Source organism: Ostreococcus tauri, assembly GCF_000214015.3.
Source record: "Ostreococcus tauri WGS project CAID00000000 data, contig chromosome 06, whole genome shotgun sequence".
Taxonomy (NCBI): domain Eukaryota; kingdom Viridiplantae; phylum Chlorophyta; class Mamiellophyceae; order Mamiellales; family Bathycoccaceae; genus Ostreococcus; species Ostreococcus tauri.
In genome coordinates this window covers 572,674-589,742 of record NC_014431.2, presented here as the reverse complement: position 1 = coordinate 589,742, position 17,069 = coordinate 572,674, and the positions used below count along the sequence as shown (strand labels likewise).

Genomic DNA, 17,069 nt, shown 5'->3' with positions numbered 1-17,069 from the left:
CGCGCCTTCGAGCGCGTCGACGCGCGCGAACGATTGCGTCGACGTCGACCGAGCGATACGGACGGCGCACGGACGAAAACGTCGAGCGCGCGCGCGCGATCGAACGCGCGATCGGTTGAACGAACGATCGTGAATTTCGTTTCTATTCGTGCGTTCACGCGTCGTCTTCGTGGCTCACGGGCGGTCAAACGGCGCGCGCGAAAGGGTCGAGAGATATGGCACCGATCGAACGCCCGTTGAGCGCCAGGGCGAAGTCGCGACGAGATAAAGCGCCGAAGACGCGGCACTTAGTCGTGGGCGCCGGGCAACCGAATGCGCCGAAGGTTGAACACGGCGGGCGGAATGGACGAATCCGAGGAAACGCGATCAGTACCGGGAAATACAACGCCGTGACTTTCGTGCCGAAGGGGTTGTACGAGCAGTTTCGTCGAGTGGCGAACTTGTATTTCTTGTCGGTGGCGATCATCTCTGTGTTTGAAACGGTTTCGCCGATCAAGCCGTACACCACTTGGACGCCGTTGGCGCTCGTGATCGGACTCTCGCTCATCAAGGAGGCGATTGAGGATTATAAGAGACACGTGCAAGATCGACAGCAGAATACGTCGCCTACGGAAAGATTTAACGGAACGTCGTTCGAGAAGTGCGAATGGAGAGAATTGCAGGCGGGTAACATCGTGCGAGTTGTCCGCGACCAGTTCTTTCCCTGCGATCTCATCATGCTCGATAGCTCTCTAGAGGAGAACTCGTGCTATGTCGAGACGAAAAATTTAGACGGTGAAACGAACCTCAAGACGAAGCGTTCCGTCGACGTGGAAGGTCTGAAGTTTGAGCGAGAGGCGTTTGTGAAGATGTGCGCTGATAGTGAGACGACCGTCGAGTGCGATCTACCGAACAACTCTCTGTACACCTTCACGGGCGTTACCACTCTTAGCAGCTCTGTGACCAGCGGAGACGCTAAAAAAGTCGCCCTCAATCCAAATAACGTTCTTTTGAGAGGTTCGAGCCTTCGAAACACTGAGTGGGTCGTCGGTATCGCAGCGTACACCGGTCATGATACAAAGGTGATGCAGAACTCCAGCGACGCCCCATCTAAGCGTTCGTACCTTGAGAAACAAATGGATGTCATCGTTATCACCATGCTCATCGCGCTTGTCGCGATGAGCACTGTATCGGCGATATACTGTTCGTCATGGATCGGCAACCAAGCGGCAGACCACTGGTACCTGGTCGTGAACCAACAAGATGTGACGTTCAACCCGGATAATAAGCCGCTCGTGGGAGTCATTTCCTTCTTCACGTCCTACGTACTCTATGGTTACCTCATCCCAATCTCGCTGTACGTTTCTCTCGAACTTGTTAAGGTCGTGCAAGGATTTGTTTTCCTGAACAAGGACCGAGCGATGTATCACGAGCCAACGGACACACCGGCGCTGTGCCGCACCACGAACCTCAATGAAGAGCTCGGTATGATTCACACCGTGCTGAGCGATAAAACTGGGACGTTGACATGCAACAGCATGGAGTTCTTCAAGTGCTCGATCGCCGGCGTGTCTTACGGTGAAGGTGTAACCGAGATTGAGCGAGCCATCCTTCAGCGAAGAGGTGAACCGGCTCCAAAGAAGATGGATCCAATTGAACCATCTTTCAACTTCAGAGATCCGAGACTGGAGCGCGGTGAGTGGCACAAACGCCCAGACGCCCACATTACTCGAGATTTTTTCCGTGTTCTTGCTGTTTGCCAGACGGTGGTCCCAGAAGGAGAACCGACTCCTAACGAGATCGTGTACCAAGCAGAGAGTCCAGACGAACTCGCGTTCGTTGTAGCGGCGAAACAGTTTGGCTTCTTTTTCAAGAAGAGGACTGCGACGACGATCACGGTGGTAGAAGAGGCGTTCGAGAACGGAAATCCCGCTAAAATGGACGTCGAGTACAAAATCTTGAATGTGCTCGAATTTTCCTCTGCGCGCAAGCGCATGAGCGTTATCGTGCGAAACTCGCGAGATGGAAAGCTTATGATGTACACGAAAGGTGCCGATAGCGTCATTTATCAGCGCATGAAACCAGAGGACAATGCTTTCAGAGCGACGACGCAAGAACACATGGATGATTGGGCGAAATGCGGTTTACGCACGCTTTGCCTAGCGTCCAAGGAACTCAATGAGGGTGAATACAACAAGTGGAACAAACAGTTTGTTGAGGCCAGTCAGGCTCTGTCAAACAGAGCCGAAAAGCTTGAAGAAGTCGCAGAGCTCATTGAAACCGATCTCACTCTCTTGGGCGCGACTGCGATCGAAGACAAGTTGCAGGAGGGTGTCCCGCGCACCATCGAGCAACTTATGAAGGCTAACATTGCCGTGTGGGTGCTTACCGGCGATAAGCAAGATACGGCGATAAACATCGGCCAGGCTTGCTCGCTGATCACACCGCAGATGAAGCTTCGAATAATCAATGTTGAGGACCTGGTGAAATCAGAGAACGAAGGAGACATCGATAGCGACGAGTTCGAACACCTCGCGATGGCGTCGGTGAAACATCAAATCGAAGCTGGCCTAGTTGACGCAGAGGCTGCCCTGATGATGAACGCTGAAGTGGGCATGGTGATTGATGGTCGATCGCTAACTCTCGCGCTGAAAGAGGAACTCGCGGGAGCATTTTTGTCTCTAGGAACAAAGTGCAGCGCAGTGATATGTTGTCGTGTATCCCCTTTGCAGAAAGCGCTCGTCACGCAGCTCGTCAGAGACTCTGGCCGCATCACGTTAGCCATCGGTGACGGTGCTAATGACGTTGGAATGATTCAGGCGGCGCACATCGGCGTAGGCATCAGCGGCCAGGAAGGCATGCAAGCTACCATGGCCTCGGACTTCGCGTTCGCCCAGTTCCGTTACTTAGAGCGCTTGATTCTCCTTCATGGTCGGTACAACTACAAACGAATTGCTCGCATGGTGACGTACTTCTTCTTCAAGAACGTTGCCTTTGGCGTTACCATTTTCATGTACAACATGCATACAAACGCTAGCGGACAGACTGTTTACAACGATTGGCTGATGTCATCGTTCAACATTTTCTTCACGAACTTCCCAGTTTTGGTCTTGGGCGTCCTGGACCAAGATGTGAAGCCTCAGAGTTCTTTGCAGATCCCGCAGCTGTACCGAGAAACTCAAGCGAACACGCAGTTCACGTCACGGCGTAGACTGCTTTGGTTTGTGTATGGTATGTATGTCGGTGTAGTTTGCTTCTTAACAGTCTTTTACGGTATCCACACGGGCGAGGCGGACTCTAAGGATGGCAGACCGTTCGGTCTATGGGAAGTTGGCACCACGTTGTACACGTCCGTTCTCATCGCTCTCAACTTGCAACTCGCATTGATAAGCAACTTTTGGACAATTTTACATCACGTCGTCGTTTGGGGGTCGATTTTGTTGTGGTGGCTCCTAAACATAGCCCTGAGTGAAACCGAAGTGTTTTACTCGACGTACAGCTGGAAGACTTTCTTGCCCATCACGTCTCAGGTGGCCAAGTATTGGGTGGGTTTCTGGCCCGGAGCTGCGTTGGCATTGATGCCGTACATGTATGTCATCTGTATCTATCGCTTCTTCAAACCGACTTTGGTCGACGCAGTACAAGATAGAGATTTGGCAAGAAAACGCCTTCACGGAGACGTCAGCGAGAAGGAAGGGAAAGAACCCGGTCAAAAGTTGGATGTTGAGTTCTCTTCTCCGCGTCGGGTAGGCACACTTAAGGGCGTCGTCATTGAGAATTTAGGAATCACACCGATCAAGTCGGAGGACATAGTCAAGCCGAGGCACAGACGACAACTGTCTTTCGCAGACGTCTGGGGTAAACAACCTGATATCCCCGAGATCCCGGCCGCGCGAGGTTCTATCGATGGCCGAAAATCGTTATCCATCGGCCACTCGCGTGAAGTGAGCAGAGAAGTGGTGTCACCGATAGCTGAATCTTCTGAAACCGATCGAAGCGCTGTTGAGACAAAGGATCGCGCCAAAGGCAAACGATGATTATAGCGATCACTGCGCTAAGCTTGTAATCTATATCACAAATTTGGCTCACGAGCGCGCGTCATTCTCGAGATTCGCCACGGGGTAGTCGTACATCTGTACCAGGAACGCGTTCGAGTTCAAGTAGAATCCACCCGGTGCAAGCTTCAGGTCTTCAGTCGTGCACTGGTACGAGTACACGTTCCCGTCATCGTTGATTCGAGGACAAAGATACTTGTGAAACTGAGAACCAACGAGATAAATGGTGATTTTGTGCGCCATCATGACGGTGATCCACATGAAGACAACAAATCTGTAGCTCACGATGAACCAGCGTCCTCTACGCATGAAGTCCCCGCTCGGGAAGACGTCGCCATGCCGTATGCCGTGAAAACGCTGCTGCACATACATGACGAAAAACGACAGCACCACTTCTATGGCGATCAAATTGATCGCCTGAACGCCATATGCCCTCAAGTTGACGATGTTTTCGTTACCCTCCGTCGCCATTCGAAAAACGTACAGATACAGTGAAATGACGATGACAGCGCAGATCTCAGCGAACGATGAGACTATCGAATTCAATGCGACTATATCGTGTTGCTTCCGAGAGATGAGAATCGCCTCGGCGGATTGCCTACCCAGAAATAGTTTCACAAGGTGCACGTCGCGGTCCTTCTGGACAAGGTTGACCATGAGCTCGTGCAGCGACAAAACGGCTTGAACGGTGGCCATGCTTTTCACTGCGCCACCTGCGGAGAGGAGGAACATGATATATCTCGAGAAGAACGCCTGCTGAAGCGTGAAGGAAACGAAATACGGTAGTTGAAGACACGGTCCTGGCGATGGATTCAGTCTGGCGTAGTGACGCTCGACGGCGCGAACGAATTCCCAAAATAACGGGTCTAACACGAATCTCACGCCGAGCTTGAGCATCGGACTCACACCCGGATCGGCCGCAATGATGATAAATATCTCAACCACCGCTTTACCGATTATTGCCATCAAGATGACGTACGTGTAGATCCAACTGAAGCCTTTCGTCGACCAAAACTCCTTGGACGTCGCTCCGCAGTAAAAGAGTGCACCGAAGCATGACATGCATACCGCCTGCGAGTATCGCGAATGATACCCCAAAATTGCAATCATGACAAAGTAAACCACGTAATAAGCCGCGAACGAGTTGATGGCGAGCTTGGTTCTCCATTTCCGATGCTTCGACGCGTGCCAGGCGCTCTGTTGATGAAATATCACCTCACCAAAATACCCCAAGGTGGATATTCTCACGAAGAGCACAGAGAAGTCTTCCATCCGCCAAGGTACGTACCCTCTTCCACGTTCGCGTCCGAACGTACATCGAAGGAACGAGCGCACAACTTCCTCTCTGCCCGCTGAGTCCCGGAACTCCACGTCGAGTGCGGCCGTGCACTTTCTCCATGTCGCCGTGGATATAAAGGTGAAATAACCGGTCAGCACGATCAAGCCTGCGACAATGCAAGCTTGTATCGTGAACCAATCCCACGCGATATCAATGAGCCGCGGTGCGCTCGGGATCGCCCGATATTTCACTCTCTCACATTCTCCTATGCCGTCAGTCAACGGTTTTGACCGCGCCTCGTCCTCCTCACGACACTTGTCCTCCTCCCAAGTCGCCGGCGCCGCCTCCGCGCGGTTCCATCCGCCGCGACGAGTCTCGTGTCGTCGCATGTCCGAAAATCACGACGAAAAGCACCGCACGTCACGGTCTCTCCCCTCACCGCCGCCCCGAGAGTCCAAAATAACCGACACGACGCTCAACTACCAAACGACTCCCAATCACCACCTTACCCCGTCGCTCATCCAGCGCTCGCGAGCACGTTAAAAAAGTGGTAGACGTCGTCGTCGTCCATCACTCCCACCGTGGTCCCGCACTCCTCGCACTTCACCTCTCGATACCGCTCGTTCGCGTCCGTCGCCTCGCTCGGCCGCCACGCAACCTCCGTCTCCGTCCGCACCCCCGCCGCGAACACCGCTCGGTACTGCTCGTGCCGCTCGTGCTTTTGACACAGCGCACATATCGTTGCAAAGCATCCGACGCACGACAGCACCGCGTCCGTGCGCGCGTCGTCGCCCACGGCGTCGAGACCGAGCGCGCGTCTGAACGCCTTCGCTTCTCGCGCGTCCGCGTTCGCGTCGTACAGCTCCCGGGCCTCGTACGCGCCCACGGCGGCGGATCCAGACACACTCGATGACGTCATCGGGACGTCTTCGTCCGGCGTCGACGCGCTCTCGGCGCGCGCCAGCGTCGACATTGAGAAATGTGCACTTTTCCAAGAGCGTCCCCAAGTGGCGGCGACGCGCGCATTACCCCGCGCGACGTCTCGCGACGTCGCATCGAGCGACCGATCGCGAACAGAGGGTACAAGGTACCGTCCGCGGGCGTGCGCGCGCGCGCGCGCGCGCTCGCGGCGCGGGAGACGGTGAAAACGTCCACGCGACTGCTTCGTAGGAACATGTCGAGCGACGACGTCGAGGACGATCGAGGGGCGATCACGGAGGATTTCGTCCCGCGACACGTCACGCAAACTTTACGCGCGACGTCACCGTGCGGACGACACGCGTGCGAGGCTGGACGGGACGCGAACGTTCGGAGGTGGGATCCGGTGCAGCAGTCAAAATTTTTAGACGACCGCGCGTGGGGAAGCGTCGACGCGTTTCATCGAGCGTTAGTGCGAGGTGAGACGTGCGTGGGCGATTTAAACAGTAGTTTACGACCGTGTTCCATCGATGGGGTGCCGGTTGGTACGGGTGAGACGTCGTCGAGGCACGCGCGAAGACCGGGTCGGAGGACGTTTGCGTTTCGATGCGCCTATCGCGGAGTCGCGTTTGCGGGGTACGCGTGGAACGCCGACGTCGACGGAGAGAAGGAGTGGGCGTTCGGAGAGGCGTCGGTGAGTGCATCTTTACAGTGGGCGCTGCGCGACATTACGGATAAGGGTCGACCGACGCCGAGTTCTGGAAGGACGGATCGAGGAGTGTCAGCCGGCGCGTCGTGCGTCTCGTTTTGGACGCGTCATCCAGAGGTAACATCGGAGCGCATCGAGCGGTTGGTGAACGAAGAGAGCGCGCCGGGAAAAGCCGGCGTGTTGCGAGTATCCGAAATCAGGGAGGTTCCGTCCTCTTTTCACGCAACGTTCAGCGCTTTTCGCCGAAGATACGTGTACGTCTTGCCGAAAACGCAAAAATTCGGCGAGGAACGAACCCCGTGCGCGCATTTGGACGGCGCGACGATGAATCGTATCCTCCAGCCACTCGCCGAGGTCGACGGCCCCATCGACATGCACGCATTCGCGCGAGGAACTCCACCCGGGCGCTCCTCTGAGGTGAACTTCTCCGTCGCTCGCGCGTTCGACGCGCGTCTCCCGCGCGTCGCGTTGGACGACCCTGACACCCACGCCGGGATCCGCCGCTCCCGTCGAGACGTCGACATCACCGTCTCAGATTCCGCCGCCGCCGAAGACCTCGACGTCGTCGTCATCGAGCTCGAGGCTGATCGCTTCTTACGCAAGCTCGCGCGATGTCTCGTCGCCACCGCGGCGCGCGAAGCCGCCGGTCCTCCCAGCTCGGACGACGTCTTACTTCGCATCGCCCGCGCGCGAGACCGTCGACTCGCCGCCCCACCCGCGCCCGCGCTCGGTCTCGTCCTCGCCGGCGCGTCGTACGGCGCACGGGCCGAGTCGTAGCGGTCGCCGTCCGCCCGATCCGGGCACCGTGCCCAGTTCTCTGTGTGTCCTCGGACGGGCCGAGGGAGACGAACCGTCGCTTTTTCCGAGACGCGCGACCGCGAGACGCGCACTTCGCGACGGACGCGGCGTCGACGACCCCGCGCGCGACGGACGCGATGACGGCGCGCGACGCCGAGGGCGCGGCGACGACGACGACGGGTGATGATTCGACGACGCGACCCGATTTGGATGCGCGGACGACGCGGACGTTGGACGACGCGCTGGAGACGTTCAGCACGCGGTTATTAAACGTGCGAGACGCCGCGTTGGCGGACGCGCGAAGGGCGACGGAGAGCGCGAGGGAGGCGCGGAGGGCGACGGCGCGCGCAGAGGCGAGCGGCGCGGCGCGCGCGCGCGCGTGCGAGGAACGCGTCGAGGCGTGCGAGCGCGCGGTCGCGGACATGCGACGGGCGTTCGATACGTCGCGATGGGTAGGGGATAGTGCGATGAAGGAGACCGCCGCGTGGTCGACGCGCACGAACGAGGCGTTCGAGGCGAGCGCGACGGGTGGGAAGAAGGCGTCTTCGACGAGACTGGCGCGCGACGCCGCGACCGTGCTGTCGGCGGTCTCCAATGCGTTCGTGCGCGCGTGCGGCGCGATCGCGGCGCTTTGGGTGTTGTTTTGGCTCACCATGGCGTTCGCGGTGATGTGGGACGATCGACGATTGGCTCGAGACGTCGGCCAAGAGGGATGGAGAGCGTTCACCGATCAGATATTGACCTTGATGGGTCCATGATGGGAGTCGTTTTACATCATTTTACACGGCAGTATCGATACACGACGTCTTCGTCCACTATATGTAACCTATCAATTCTATATCGTCACCACGCGAAAGACCCGATGCTGCGCAGGCGTTCGAGCGCCTCTTCCTTTGACTTCGGCGGCTCGAGTTGTTTCGGCTTCTTCTTGGCTCCCTTGGCGGTGTCGTCCTGGTTCGCCCCGTCCTTCTTCTTCCGCCGCCGCTTCTTTGACGCGAATGGGTTCGCACTGTCGCTCGGAAACGCACCGAGCGCGGACGAAGCGCTCACCGCTCGATCATACTTGAGCGCCTTTGCGCGCGGTATTTGCGATTGCTTCGCCACGACGACGACGTCTCTATCGCTCGCATCCGCCCGATCCACGCGCACTCCGAGGTCACTCAGGTCATCATCACCCACATCCACCGTCAATGGTTCCGCCGAGGGATTATCGCGCACGATGGCGTTTGCCCAAGCGCGATCGAGCGCGTCGTCCAGCGCGCCGACTTCATCGCCAACCGCGACGAGCCGCACGCTCCCGTCCTCTTTGATCAGCACCCGGAGCTCCCGTGGCGGCATTCGTCCCGAATCCTCCCCATTCCCGCTCCCTGACCCGAACGCCCCCGGTGGGGGTAAAATTTCTCGCACGCGCATCGCGCAATTATACGCCGACGCGAGCGCGCTCGCCGCCTCGTGACACTCGATTCGTATCCTCGACGCGCACGCGCTCGCCGTGAGCGCCAACGGCATGAAATACGACCGCCCCAGCTGTCCCGCGAACGCCTCCACGACGTCTTCGCACGCCCGCGCGAGCTTTTCGAGCGTTCGCGCGAGTCCGAGCGCCGCCGTCGCGCACGCGTCCGCGCGCGCTCTCGCCGGCGCCTCGCGCGTCTCCCCACCCTCCAGCGACCGCGCGTGCTTCACGCACGCCTCGACGTCGCGCAGTAGACGAACGAACGTCTCACGCGTATCCAAGGCGTCGACGTCGCGCGAGAGCCGTCGAGCGAGCGTCAGCGCGTCCAAGTGTTTGCTCCCGCGGTGCTGCGCGTTGGACTTTCTCCTGATGTCTTCGAGCAGAGCGCGCTCGAGATGGAGCGCACGGAGATCGAGGACGTTTACGACGTTTTGCAGTTCCGGCGCGCATCGCGCGAGATCGTCCACGAACGTGAGCGGGGCGTTTGCGAGACGAAAGTCGACGGGATTCGGCGGCATCGCGCAGACGCCACCGGAGTGTGCGGCTCGCGCGACGACGAAGACGTTAGATAAAAGGCGATGAAAGACAATTAAAAAGCTCCACTACTACAGTCCCTCGATGGGAACCTGTAAAAATTTTGCGAGCTCGGCCGCGCGCTGCTCCACCTCCGCGAGCGTGAGCGGTTGACCGATGCGCGTGAGCGGGATGTCTCGCTTGCCCTTGCATCGAACGTACACCACGCGTCTCGGGTTCACCCCCTCGCTGATCTCCACCCTCACCGCCTGCACATCCGCGAGATCGCTCACGAGATTAATCCTCCGGTTCTTCCCCGGGAACCCGTATCGGAAGATTCGCATGATGCCCTCGTCTTTGTTAAACTCGTTGTATCCGGAACCGACGTCCCAGGAAATCGTCAACCACAGATATGTCGCCAACAACGCGCCCGCGACGCCGTAAAAGCTCATCACCAGTCCTTGCGGGAAAAACTTAATTTCCGTCGCATCGATGAAAAACAACAGGTTATGATGCAGGTACGCGCTCGCGCCCGCGATTAAGAACCCGGACGCGCCCGTCGTCACCACGCTCGCCCAAAAGTAATTCGAGAAGCGTTTCGCCCCGGTCACCGGGTCGATCATCACCGTGTCCGTGCTCGAGCGCGTCGTCTCGGTCGCGCCCGCCGAGTCTTTGGGGCCGCCGAACATCGCTTTCGTGTGCACCGCGCCGCGGCGCGGCGCGGAGACGCGAGAAGAGCGCCCGAACGATGGCGTCGACGGCGAGACGATCGTCGCGCGCGCGCATCGCTTGACGCCGCGCGCGCGGAGCGGACCGGGAAGGACGACCTTGGTGGGCGCGGAGACGGAGGTGAACATGACGAAACCGCGCGCGAGGCGCGAAAACGGCGAGGTGTGCCGAGGGGGCGACGTCGAGCGATGGTGTGGATAAAGCTAGACCCTGATTGGGTCGACGGCGTCGGCGGATCGGTGGAAAGACGCGGCGGTCGTCTTACATCGTACATCGAGCGTCGAGCTAGGATGATTTTCCGGTGCGAAGGAGAAATCGAGGAATCATGCGGCGCGGTTGGGGCTTTGCGCTTTCCGCGTCGGATGGTTGGGCGTCGGAAGAAGCGTCGGCGGATTTGTCGGCGGTGGCTCTGGCGACCTCGGTCGGCGCCGGCGCCGGCGTCGACGGAAGGGGCGGTTGTTGCGCAGGCGATGGAGCGTCCACAGGCTTCTTTGTTCGCGGCATCCGCGGAGGGTTGGGCGATTCTTTGGGTTTAGGCGCGCCCTTGGATTTCGAACCCTTTGCCTCGGCGAGGACCTTCGCCTCGAGCTCCTTGATGCTCATCGGTGCCTTCTTCGATACACCGTCCGTCTTGGGGGGCGTGCTGGCGGGTTTCGGCGGCGTCATCATCTGAAGCATCTGCGCCTCCAACTCCTTGATGCTCAACGGTGCCTTCTTCGCAGGCGTCGCCGCCTTGGCCTCGGCCGCCTTAACCGAGGCGTTATTCAGCATGGAAATCATCCGCGTGCTGCTCGGGATCGGCGCCGGCGACGCCGCACTCGTATCCGATGATCCAGCGCCCTTAGTCGTCGGTTTCTTCATCTTACCTCGTCCCGCCCCCTTGGTTGTGTCGAAACCCTTGGAATCATTCTCTGGAAGTCGTGGTTGAGGAGACGGCTCACGCTGGATCTTCGGGGCTCGCTCGCTCCATTGCGTTGGGGCGTTCAAGTCACCCTTGGCGTCCTTGACCACGAGCTTCGGCGCCGCCGAACCGAGGTTTGGCATCGCCGGTGGGTGCGACAGGTTGATCAACTGAGCCACGGGGAGCATGGCGCCTCGCTTGCTTGAGATGACGCCGTGCAGATCGGTCCCGCCGACAAAGTCTTCGTCAAACAAGACTTCCACGGACTCGGCCCTGGAATCTTGAGTGTGCGCGTCCGTGTACGAGTGTATGGCGACGATCGCGCCGCGCGATCCGAATGACGGCTGCCCGCTGTCGCCCACCATGACGACTCGGTCGCCGAGCTCAAAATCGCCACCGGCGTACAGGTCCACGACAGAGCCCTCCGTGACGGCCTTCATGAGCAAGAGCGGAGAAACGCCCTCGAGATCGACGACCTTCGCCGCCTTGGTACCTCCGGCTGTGGTAGCCACAAGCGCGCGCACGGCTTCCTCCGTCGCAACTTGCGACGAAGTCGGTACGAGCGGACGACGAGCGATAGGGTGCGCCTTCAACCACGCCTTAGTCCCCTTCAACGTTGCCAGTCGTCCAGATTCAGGCAAGTCGGCTAGAACATCCTCAATGTTAACTCCGTCACGCATGTCATCGATGTCTTCAACAGCCGCGAAGACCCACGCGTGGGCACGCTTGTACTCCTGCAGGACGCGAAGCGCCTCTTGGCTGTATTCCCAACCAGGTTTATCGCCCTGCGTCGGTCGGCAAAAGCCGGCGACGCAGAGCATCTTGCCATTGTGCTTCAAGTTCAAACCGATATCTATGCGCTCGCTGCGCGGCGCCTTCGCGTTTTCTTGAGCCCAAACCGCGCCTGTGATGCATCCAATCACTTTCGGGTGCACACCAAGCTTTCTAGCGATCTCTCCACCCGACATGTATCTCTGACCAACACCGTTCAAAATGCGTCGCGAAACTCCCGTATCAAGCGGAACTGGATGAAGAGAAACTCCCAAACCACTTGGCGAGACGTCAGTGACAACGGCGAGAGCACCGAAGTACGAACGGCCGAGGTACAAAGCAACGTCTCCTTCCTGGAAATCACCCGCGGCTTCTCCCGCGTCGAGCGCCGGTCGCTCCTCCATTCGAGAGGATGGAGCGTTGTGCTTCGCAATGACGAGCTGAATCGGTACCATCATCTCTGTCTTCGCAAAACGCTTTTGGAGCGAACCATCGGGGTGACGAACGAGCCCTTCGCACGCGCGGCAGTGAAGCGCCACGTTCGATCGGCCGGCTGCAACACCGTACTTGGCCAAGTACTCGCTGGTCACTTTTTGCATTTCAGCGCCCCACTCCGAGCTGTTATTCGGCTTGCTCGCGAAGTCGTTCGGTTTCCCAGGTACGGGTACGATGCGCTCCTTTGCATCGGAGACTCCGACGACGAGCGCTTCTTGAAGATACGGCCACTTGATTTGAACGCGCTTGTTCAACAACACCGCTGCGATGTCACTCGCCCCGGAGCCAGTCAAGTCACCCACTAACTCCTTATCAACGCCGTCGATCTGAATGACAAGTGATTCCTTCTTCGACGCGTTTCCGAAAACCTTAACGCCCGCGTTTTTCAACGCGCCAGACACCGGGAGAGTGCGGACCGTGGGGAATCCGCTTGGGCTATCGAGTCCTATCTTCGTGCCCGGAAACACGGAGTCTTCACCGCCGAAGCACTTCACGTCGTCAGGGAACTCTCCCGGAGGCATGCGCATGGTCATCTTACTCTTAGCCGGAAAGAGTCCCGCAAAAGACTTGGGAAGCGTACTCTGAACGTCTCCCGCGCCTCCTGGAGCGTGGTTGAAGAAAATCAGGTGGCCGGGCTTGTTGCGAGCAATCTCGCCCGCAGTGAGTTGCGAATCCTCCACAGACGCGACCGCCGCCTTCAAGCGGTCAGCATCCAGGAAAGGTAACAGTACGACGCCTTCCCAATCGTTTCGTTTCCCCTCAAAGTCAACCGGGATGTCTTCCGGGAAGAACTCGGCCAGCGGCGATCGCGGATCCTCCATGAAGTGACGGAAAGGTTCGGGCAGCAGCTTTGAGCTCGAAGGCGGCTGAACAGCCATGAGCTGCTCAAACGGTCTAAAAGGCTCACCATAGTCGAACTCTGACGTGAGCTTTTCCATTCCTGCGCAAAGATCACTCGCCATCGGGGCGTAGTGGTACGGATAGTACCACGTCCAAGATGCAACACCGCGGTAGTAGTACCTGAGTACCCAGTTCAAGCCATCAAAGTACGCTTGACGGATCTCCGCCAGAGGCGCAGCTTCACCCATCTTGAGCCCAAGTTTTTCTCTGTAGTATTGGTCCTTCCAAGCTTGCAAACCCTCCTCTCCCCCCTCGAGAATCATAGCCCGTTTGGCGGCGTTCATCATCACCGGATCCGATGACACTTGTGGCGTACCATCCGTTTCACTCATTTCAGACATATCCTTGTCGAATTTCTCCTCGACGTTGAGCTCGGATGCCGAACCGTCACCGAAGCGTTTGTTTCGCCGGGCCTTCTTTTCCTCTTCTTTTTCAACGTCGAGCGCGCGATCCTCCAGCACCTGGCGCTCAAAAGTGGACATGATGCTCATGATTTTCTCGAGACGCTCTGCGTTGAAAGTACCACCACCCTCGTCACCCGTGATGTATCCACCCAGCATGGGCAGAGTGTCGTGATACACCTTGAAAAGCGTGTTCAACGCACCTTCGGCGATGTTCAAAGTTGGCAGCGCGGGTAAGAAATCGTTACCGACGAGCATGCATAACAAGATGAAATCGTCAATGACTCGCTCGAGGTCGTACCCAAACGACAAGTTCTTCTCGCGGAATTCCAGGTCCAAGTACTCACGAAGAAGCCCGATATGCAACAAGATGAAGCCGTCATCGGTGGGGTTCGATAAGATTTCTCGGCTCGGTTGTCCCTTCTCGCCGCCGCCGAACTTGACCACCTCGCGAAGTAAGCAGAAATGCGGCTCGTGGGTGACCAGCGCCAGCATGATGAGGTCGGCGTCGAGACCGTACAGACAGTGCGTTTGATTCGGCTCCCATCCCGGTTGCGTACGCGCCCATCGAATGTGTTCCATGATCTTGTGCTCACCCTCCCCTCGGACCTCGTGCCCCGAGAGAATGACGGTGACCTTTGCCCAAAGCGGATCCTCCGTCTGCTTCTTGCGCACGTAAAACTTCAAGTGCTCCGTCAATCGAGCCATAAACTCCGTCCCAGGGGTGATGCAATTCGAATCAAAAGGTTCGCCCTCTGGCTCGGGCTCACCCCGACGACGCGCCTCCTCGCGATCTTTCGCCGCCTCGGATGCGCTTCGAAAACGTCGACTTCTCTGCTGATTCATCTTCGCCCGGGGCGCGACGCCGTCGATCGCCATGTACAGCAGCTTATTCGGTCGTGTCATTCGAAACAGGTGATCCAGGTACGCGAACACCTTACTCATCATCTCATCCTCGCTCATGCGCGTGTTCACGTCCGTGCCAGCGCCGTGCGAGCAGTTGTGAATGACGCCGTTCATGTCCAGGTACAGATTATCAATCTTCGGAATCTGCGACCCGGCGATCTCTTGCTGCAACAGCGGATATCGCTCGGCGAGCCATCGGAAGAACTTCGGAACTCCCATGACTTGATCGATCGATCTCTCGACGAACTCTGAGACGTGAACGACGCGTGAACGTCGCGATTCTAAAACTTTACGCGGTGCCGATTGATTTCAGGAATCAACCAAACTTCCGACGCGCTGTCGCTGTTAACGACGATCGAGGCGCGACCGGGGAAGCGGTGGACGCGAGACGCGGTCGAGGTCGCCCTTGCGTCGATTTCGGTACGCTCGCTCGTGAGACGGGCGAGGTTTTGGCCGCGCGAGCGCGGGAATTTGACGAGATCACTTTTTCGCCCTAGGATGAGTCACATGTTACTGCGAGACGTGAGGGCGAAACGCGTCGAAGGGTGACGGGAGGACGATCATGCATCGAACGCGGTTCGAAGAAGAGAGACGAGGGTAACGCATCGCTATGTCGAGGGGCGGCGATGTGTGCGCGATAGTGATCTTGTGTAAATTAAACCGCGGCAGTTAGCTTCTTCGCCGACTTGAGGAACGTGGCGACCTCGTCGGCTTGCTCAACGCCAAATTCGACGCATCTACCGAGAGCGACGCCGGCAGTGTAGTTACCGCCCAGAAAGAGACCATCCTTTTCGCCGCACGCCGCCGCCTCGAGCGCGTTCTCGGCCTCGGCCAAGACGTCGAGATGGCCGAGGTTGAACTGCGGGATGGCCTTCTCCCACAGCTTGACGCCGACAACCTTGGGAAGGGGCGTTCCGGGCTTGAGGATCGTCTTGAGCGCGTCCTCGTGCACTTGCTGAACGAGCTCATCTTCGCTCAAGTCCTTGATCGCGACGTCTCGGGCGCCACCGATGTAGTTCAAGATCATGAACTCGTCATCCGGCTGGCGCTTGTCGTCCTTGAAAAGCGAGGACGAGTAAATCGTGCCGAGCGTGCGGATGCCCTGCGAGCGCGGGTGGAGCTGACCGAAACCAGTGAGACCACCCTCAGGAAGCGCTGAAGTGCCGTCAAGACGGAACGAGTCCTTCTTGTACGAAACCGTCACGGACGCCACCGGAGGGTAGTAAAACTTGTTGAGCGCCGTCGAAGCCGCCGGAGCCATGTCCTTGACGATCTCAGCGGTGACGTACGCCGGAGCGGTGAGCAACAAGCACTTGGCGATAACCGTTCGTCGCCCCTCCGGGGTATCGTACTCGCACGTGTACCCGCCCTCGGCAGCCTTGTTGACATTGACGAGCTTCCAGTTGCACTTGACGACGTCGTCGCCGAGTTGTTTCGCTAATCCCTCTGGAAATGTCTTCAAACCACCTCGGAACGAACCTACGGTTTGACCCTTCACTTCCGGAAGTCGAGGATCGCGCTTGAACCCGCTCTCCTTCTTCGCCTTCGCCGCCTCCGCCTGCGCCTTGAGCGCGCCCACCACGAGCGACCCCCCCAGCGGTTCAAGTCGCTGCACTCGCCCCGTCGCCGCGACCGAGCTCAAGCTCGCGGGATCCCCAGCGTACACCCCCGAGCAAAATGGTTCGATCAATCGCTCGAACGCCTCCGTGCCGAGATTTCTGCTCACGAATTCCTTCACACTCTCCTCCTTACCCGGCGCCGGCGGCCTGATTCCGATCGCCCCCAAACCGGCTCGAATCTTCCCCGGCCACGTCAAGAAATCCCCCAAAACCGCACTCTCGATGCTGTGCGGCAAAATTCTCAATTTCCCATCCCACAGCACGTATCGATTGCTCGCGGGATCGGCCAATAAGATGTCGTCCCGCATGCCGGCGTCGCACGCCAGCGTGAGGATCGCATCCCCAGGTTGGTACGAGTTCGGCCCCTCCTCCCACGTGTACGTGCCATCGCTCTTACTCGTAATGTTCCCACCGACGCGATCTCTGGCTTCGGTCACCATCACGCTCGCGTTCGGCATCGTCTTCTTCGCCAGCGTGAACGCGGTGGACAAACCACTGACGCCCGCGCCGACGATGACGACGTCGCGTTCCACCGTCGACGCGCGGACGGCGACGGCGCGTCGGGCGGCGCGAGTGCGCCCGACGCGGCGCCGATCGGCGACGCGCGCGGGCGCGAGCGAGACCTGCGCGCGCGACATGGGCG

At 58.5% G+C, this 17,069-nt stretch overlaps 9 protein-coding genes across 9 annotated transcripts; 3 read left to right on the top strand and 6 right to left on the bottom strand.

The window, feature by feature from the left end:
- Window positions 1-215: 215 nt before the first annotated feature.
- OT_ostta06g03440 (Phospholipid-transporting P-type ATPase,subfamily IV) lies at window positions 216-4,016 on the top strand (the record flags this gene model as incomplete). The annotated part of the gene is made up of 1 exon (XM_022984071.1): window positions 216-4,016. The coding sequence occupies one exon, from the start codon at window positions 216-218 to the stop codon at window positions 4,014-4,016; it is 3,801 nt and encodes a 1,266-aa protein (XP_022839267.1).
- Window positions 4,017-4,064: 48 nt separating this feature from the next.
- Window positions 4,065-5,702, bottom strand: OT_ostta06g03430 (E2F-associated phosphoprotein; the record flags this gene model as incomplete). Its single annotated transcript, XM_003079934.2, has 1 exon — window positions 4,065-5,702. One exon carries the CDS (start codon window positions 5,700-5,702, stop codon window positions 4,065-4,067), a length of 1,638 nt encoding a protein of 545 aa, XP_003079982.2.
- Window positions 5,703-5,830: 128 nt separating this feature from the next.
- On the bottom strand, window positions 5,831-6,286 carry OT_ostta06g03425 (E2F-associated phosphoprotein; the record flags this gene model as incomplete). Its single annotated transcript, XM_003079933.1, has 1 exon — window positions 5,831-6,286. One exon carries the CDS (start codon window positions 6,284-6,286, stop codon window positions 5,831-5,833), a length of 456 nt encoding a protein of 151 aa, XP_003079981.1.
- A 201-nt stretch (window positions 6,287-6,487) lies between these two features.
- OT_ostta06g03420 (Pseudouridine synthase I, TruA, C-terminal) lies at window positions 6,488-7,717 on the top strand (the record flags this gene model as incomplete). The annotated part of the gene is made up of 1 exon (XM_003079932.1): window positions 6,488-7,717. One exon carries the CDS (start codon window positions 6,488-6,490, stop codon window positions 7,715-7,717), a length of 1,230 nt encoding a protein of 409 aa, XP_003079980.1.
- A 158-nt stretch (window positions 7,718-7,875) lies between these two features.
- OT_ostta06g03410 (unnamed product) lies at window positions 7,876-8,496 on the top strand (the record flags this gene model as incomplete). The annotated part of the gene is made up of 1 exon (XM_003079931.2): window positions 7,876-8,496. The coding sequence occupies one exon, from the start codon at window positions 7,876-7,878 to the stop codon at window positions 8,494-8,496; it is 621 nt and encodes a 206-aa protein (XP_003079979.2).
- Window positions 8,497-8,581: 85 nt separating this feature from the next.
- On the bottom strand, window positions 8,582-9,709 carry OT_ostta06g03400 (Domain of unknown function DUF4477; the record flags this gene model as incomplete). The annotated part of the gene is made up of 1 exon (XM_003079930.1): window positions 8,582-9,709. One exon carries the CDS (start codon window positions 9,707-9,709, stop codon window positions 8,582-8,584), a length of 1,128 nt encoding a protein of 375 aa, XP_003079978.1.
- Window positions 9,710-9,796: 87 nt separating this feature from the next.
- Window positions 9,797-10,393, bottom strand: OT_ostta06g03390 (Photosystem I Ycf4, assembly; the record flags this gene model as incomplete). Its single annotated transcript, XM_003079929.2, has 1 exon — window positions 9,797-10,393. One exon carries the CDS (start codon window positions 10,391-10,393, stop codon window positions 9,797-9,799), a length of 597 nt encoding a protein of 198 aa, XP_003079977.2.
- Window positions 10,394-10,718: 325 nt separating this feature from the next.
- OT_ostta06g03380 (Putative 5-3 exonuclease) lies at window positions 10,719-15,026 on the bottom strand (the record flags this gene model as incomplete). Its single annotated transcript, XM_022984070.1, has 1 exon — window positions 10,719-15,026. One exon carries the CDS (start codon window positions 15,024-15,026, stop codon window positions 10,719-10,721), a length of 4,308 nt encoding a protein of 1,435 aa, XP_022839266.1.
- A 436-nt stretch (window positions 15,027-15,462) lies between these two features.
- On the bottom strand, window positions 15,463-17,064 carry OT_ostta06g03370 (Protoporphyrinogen oxidase, C-terminal domain; the record flags this gene model as incomplete). The annotated part of the gene is made up of 1 exon (XM_003079927.1): window positions 15,463-17,064. One exon carries the CDS (start codon window positions 17,062-17,064, stop codon window positions 15,463-15,465), a length of 1,602 nt encoding a protein of 533 aa, XP_003079975.1.
- Between the last annotated feature and the right edge of the window lie 5 nt (window positions 17,065-17,069).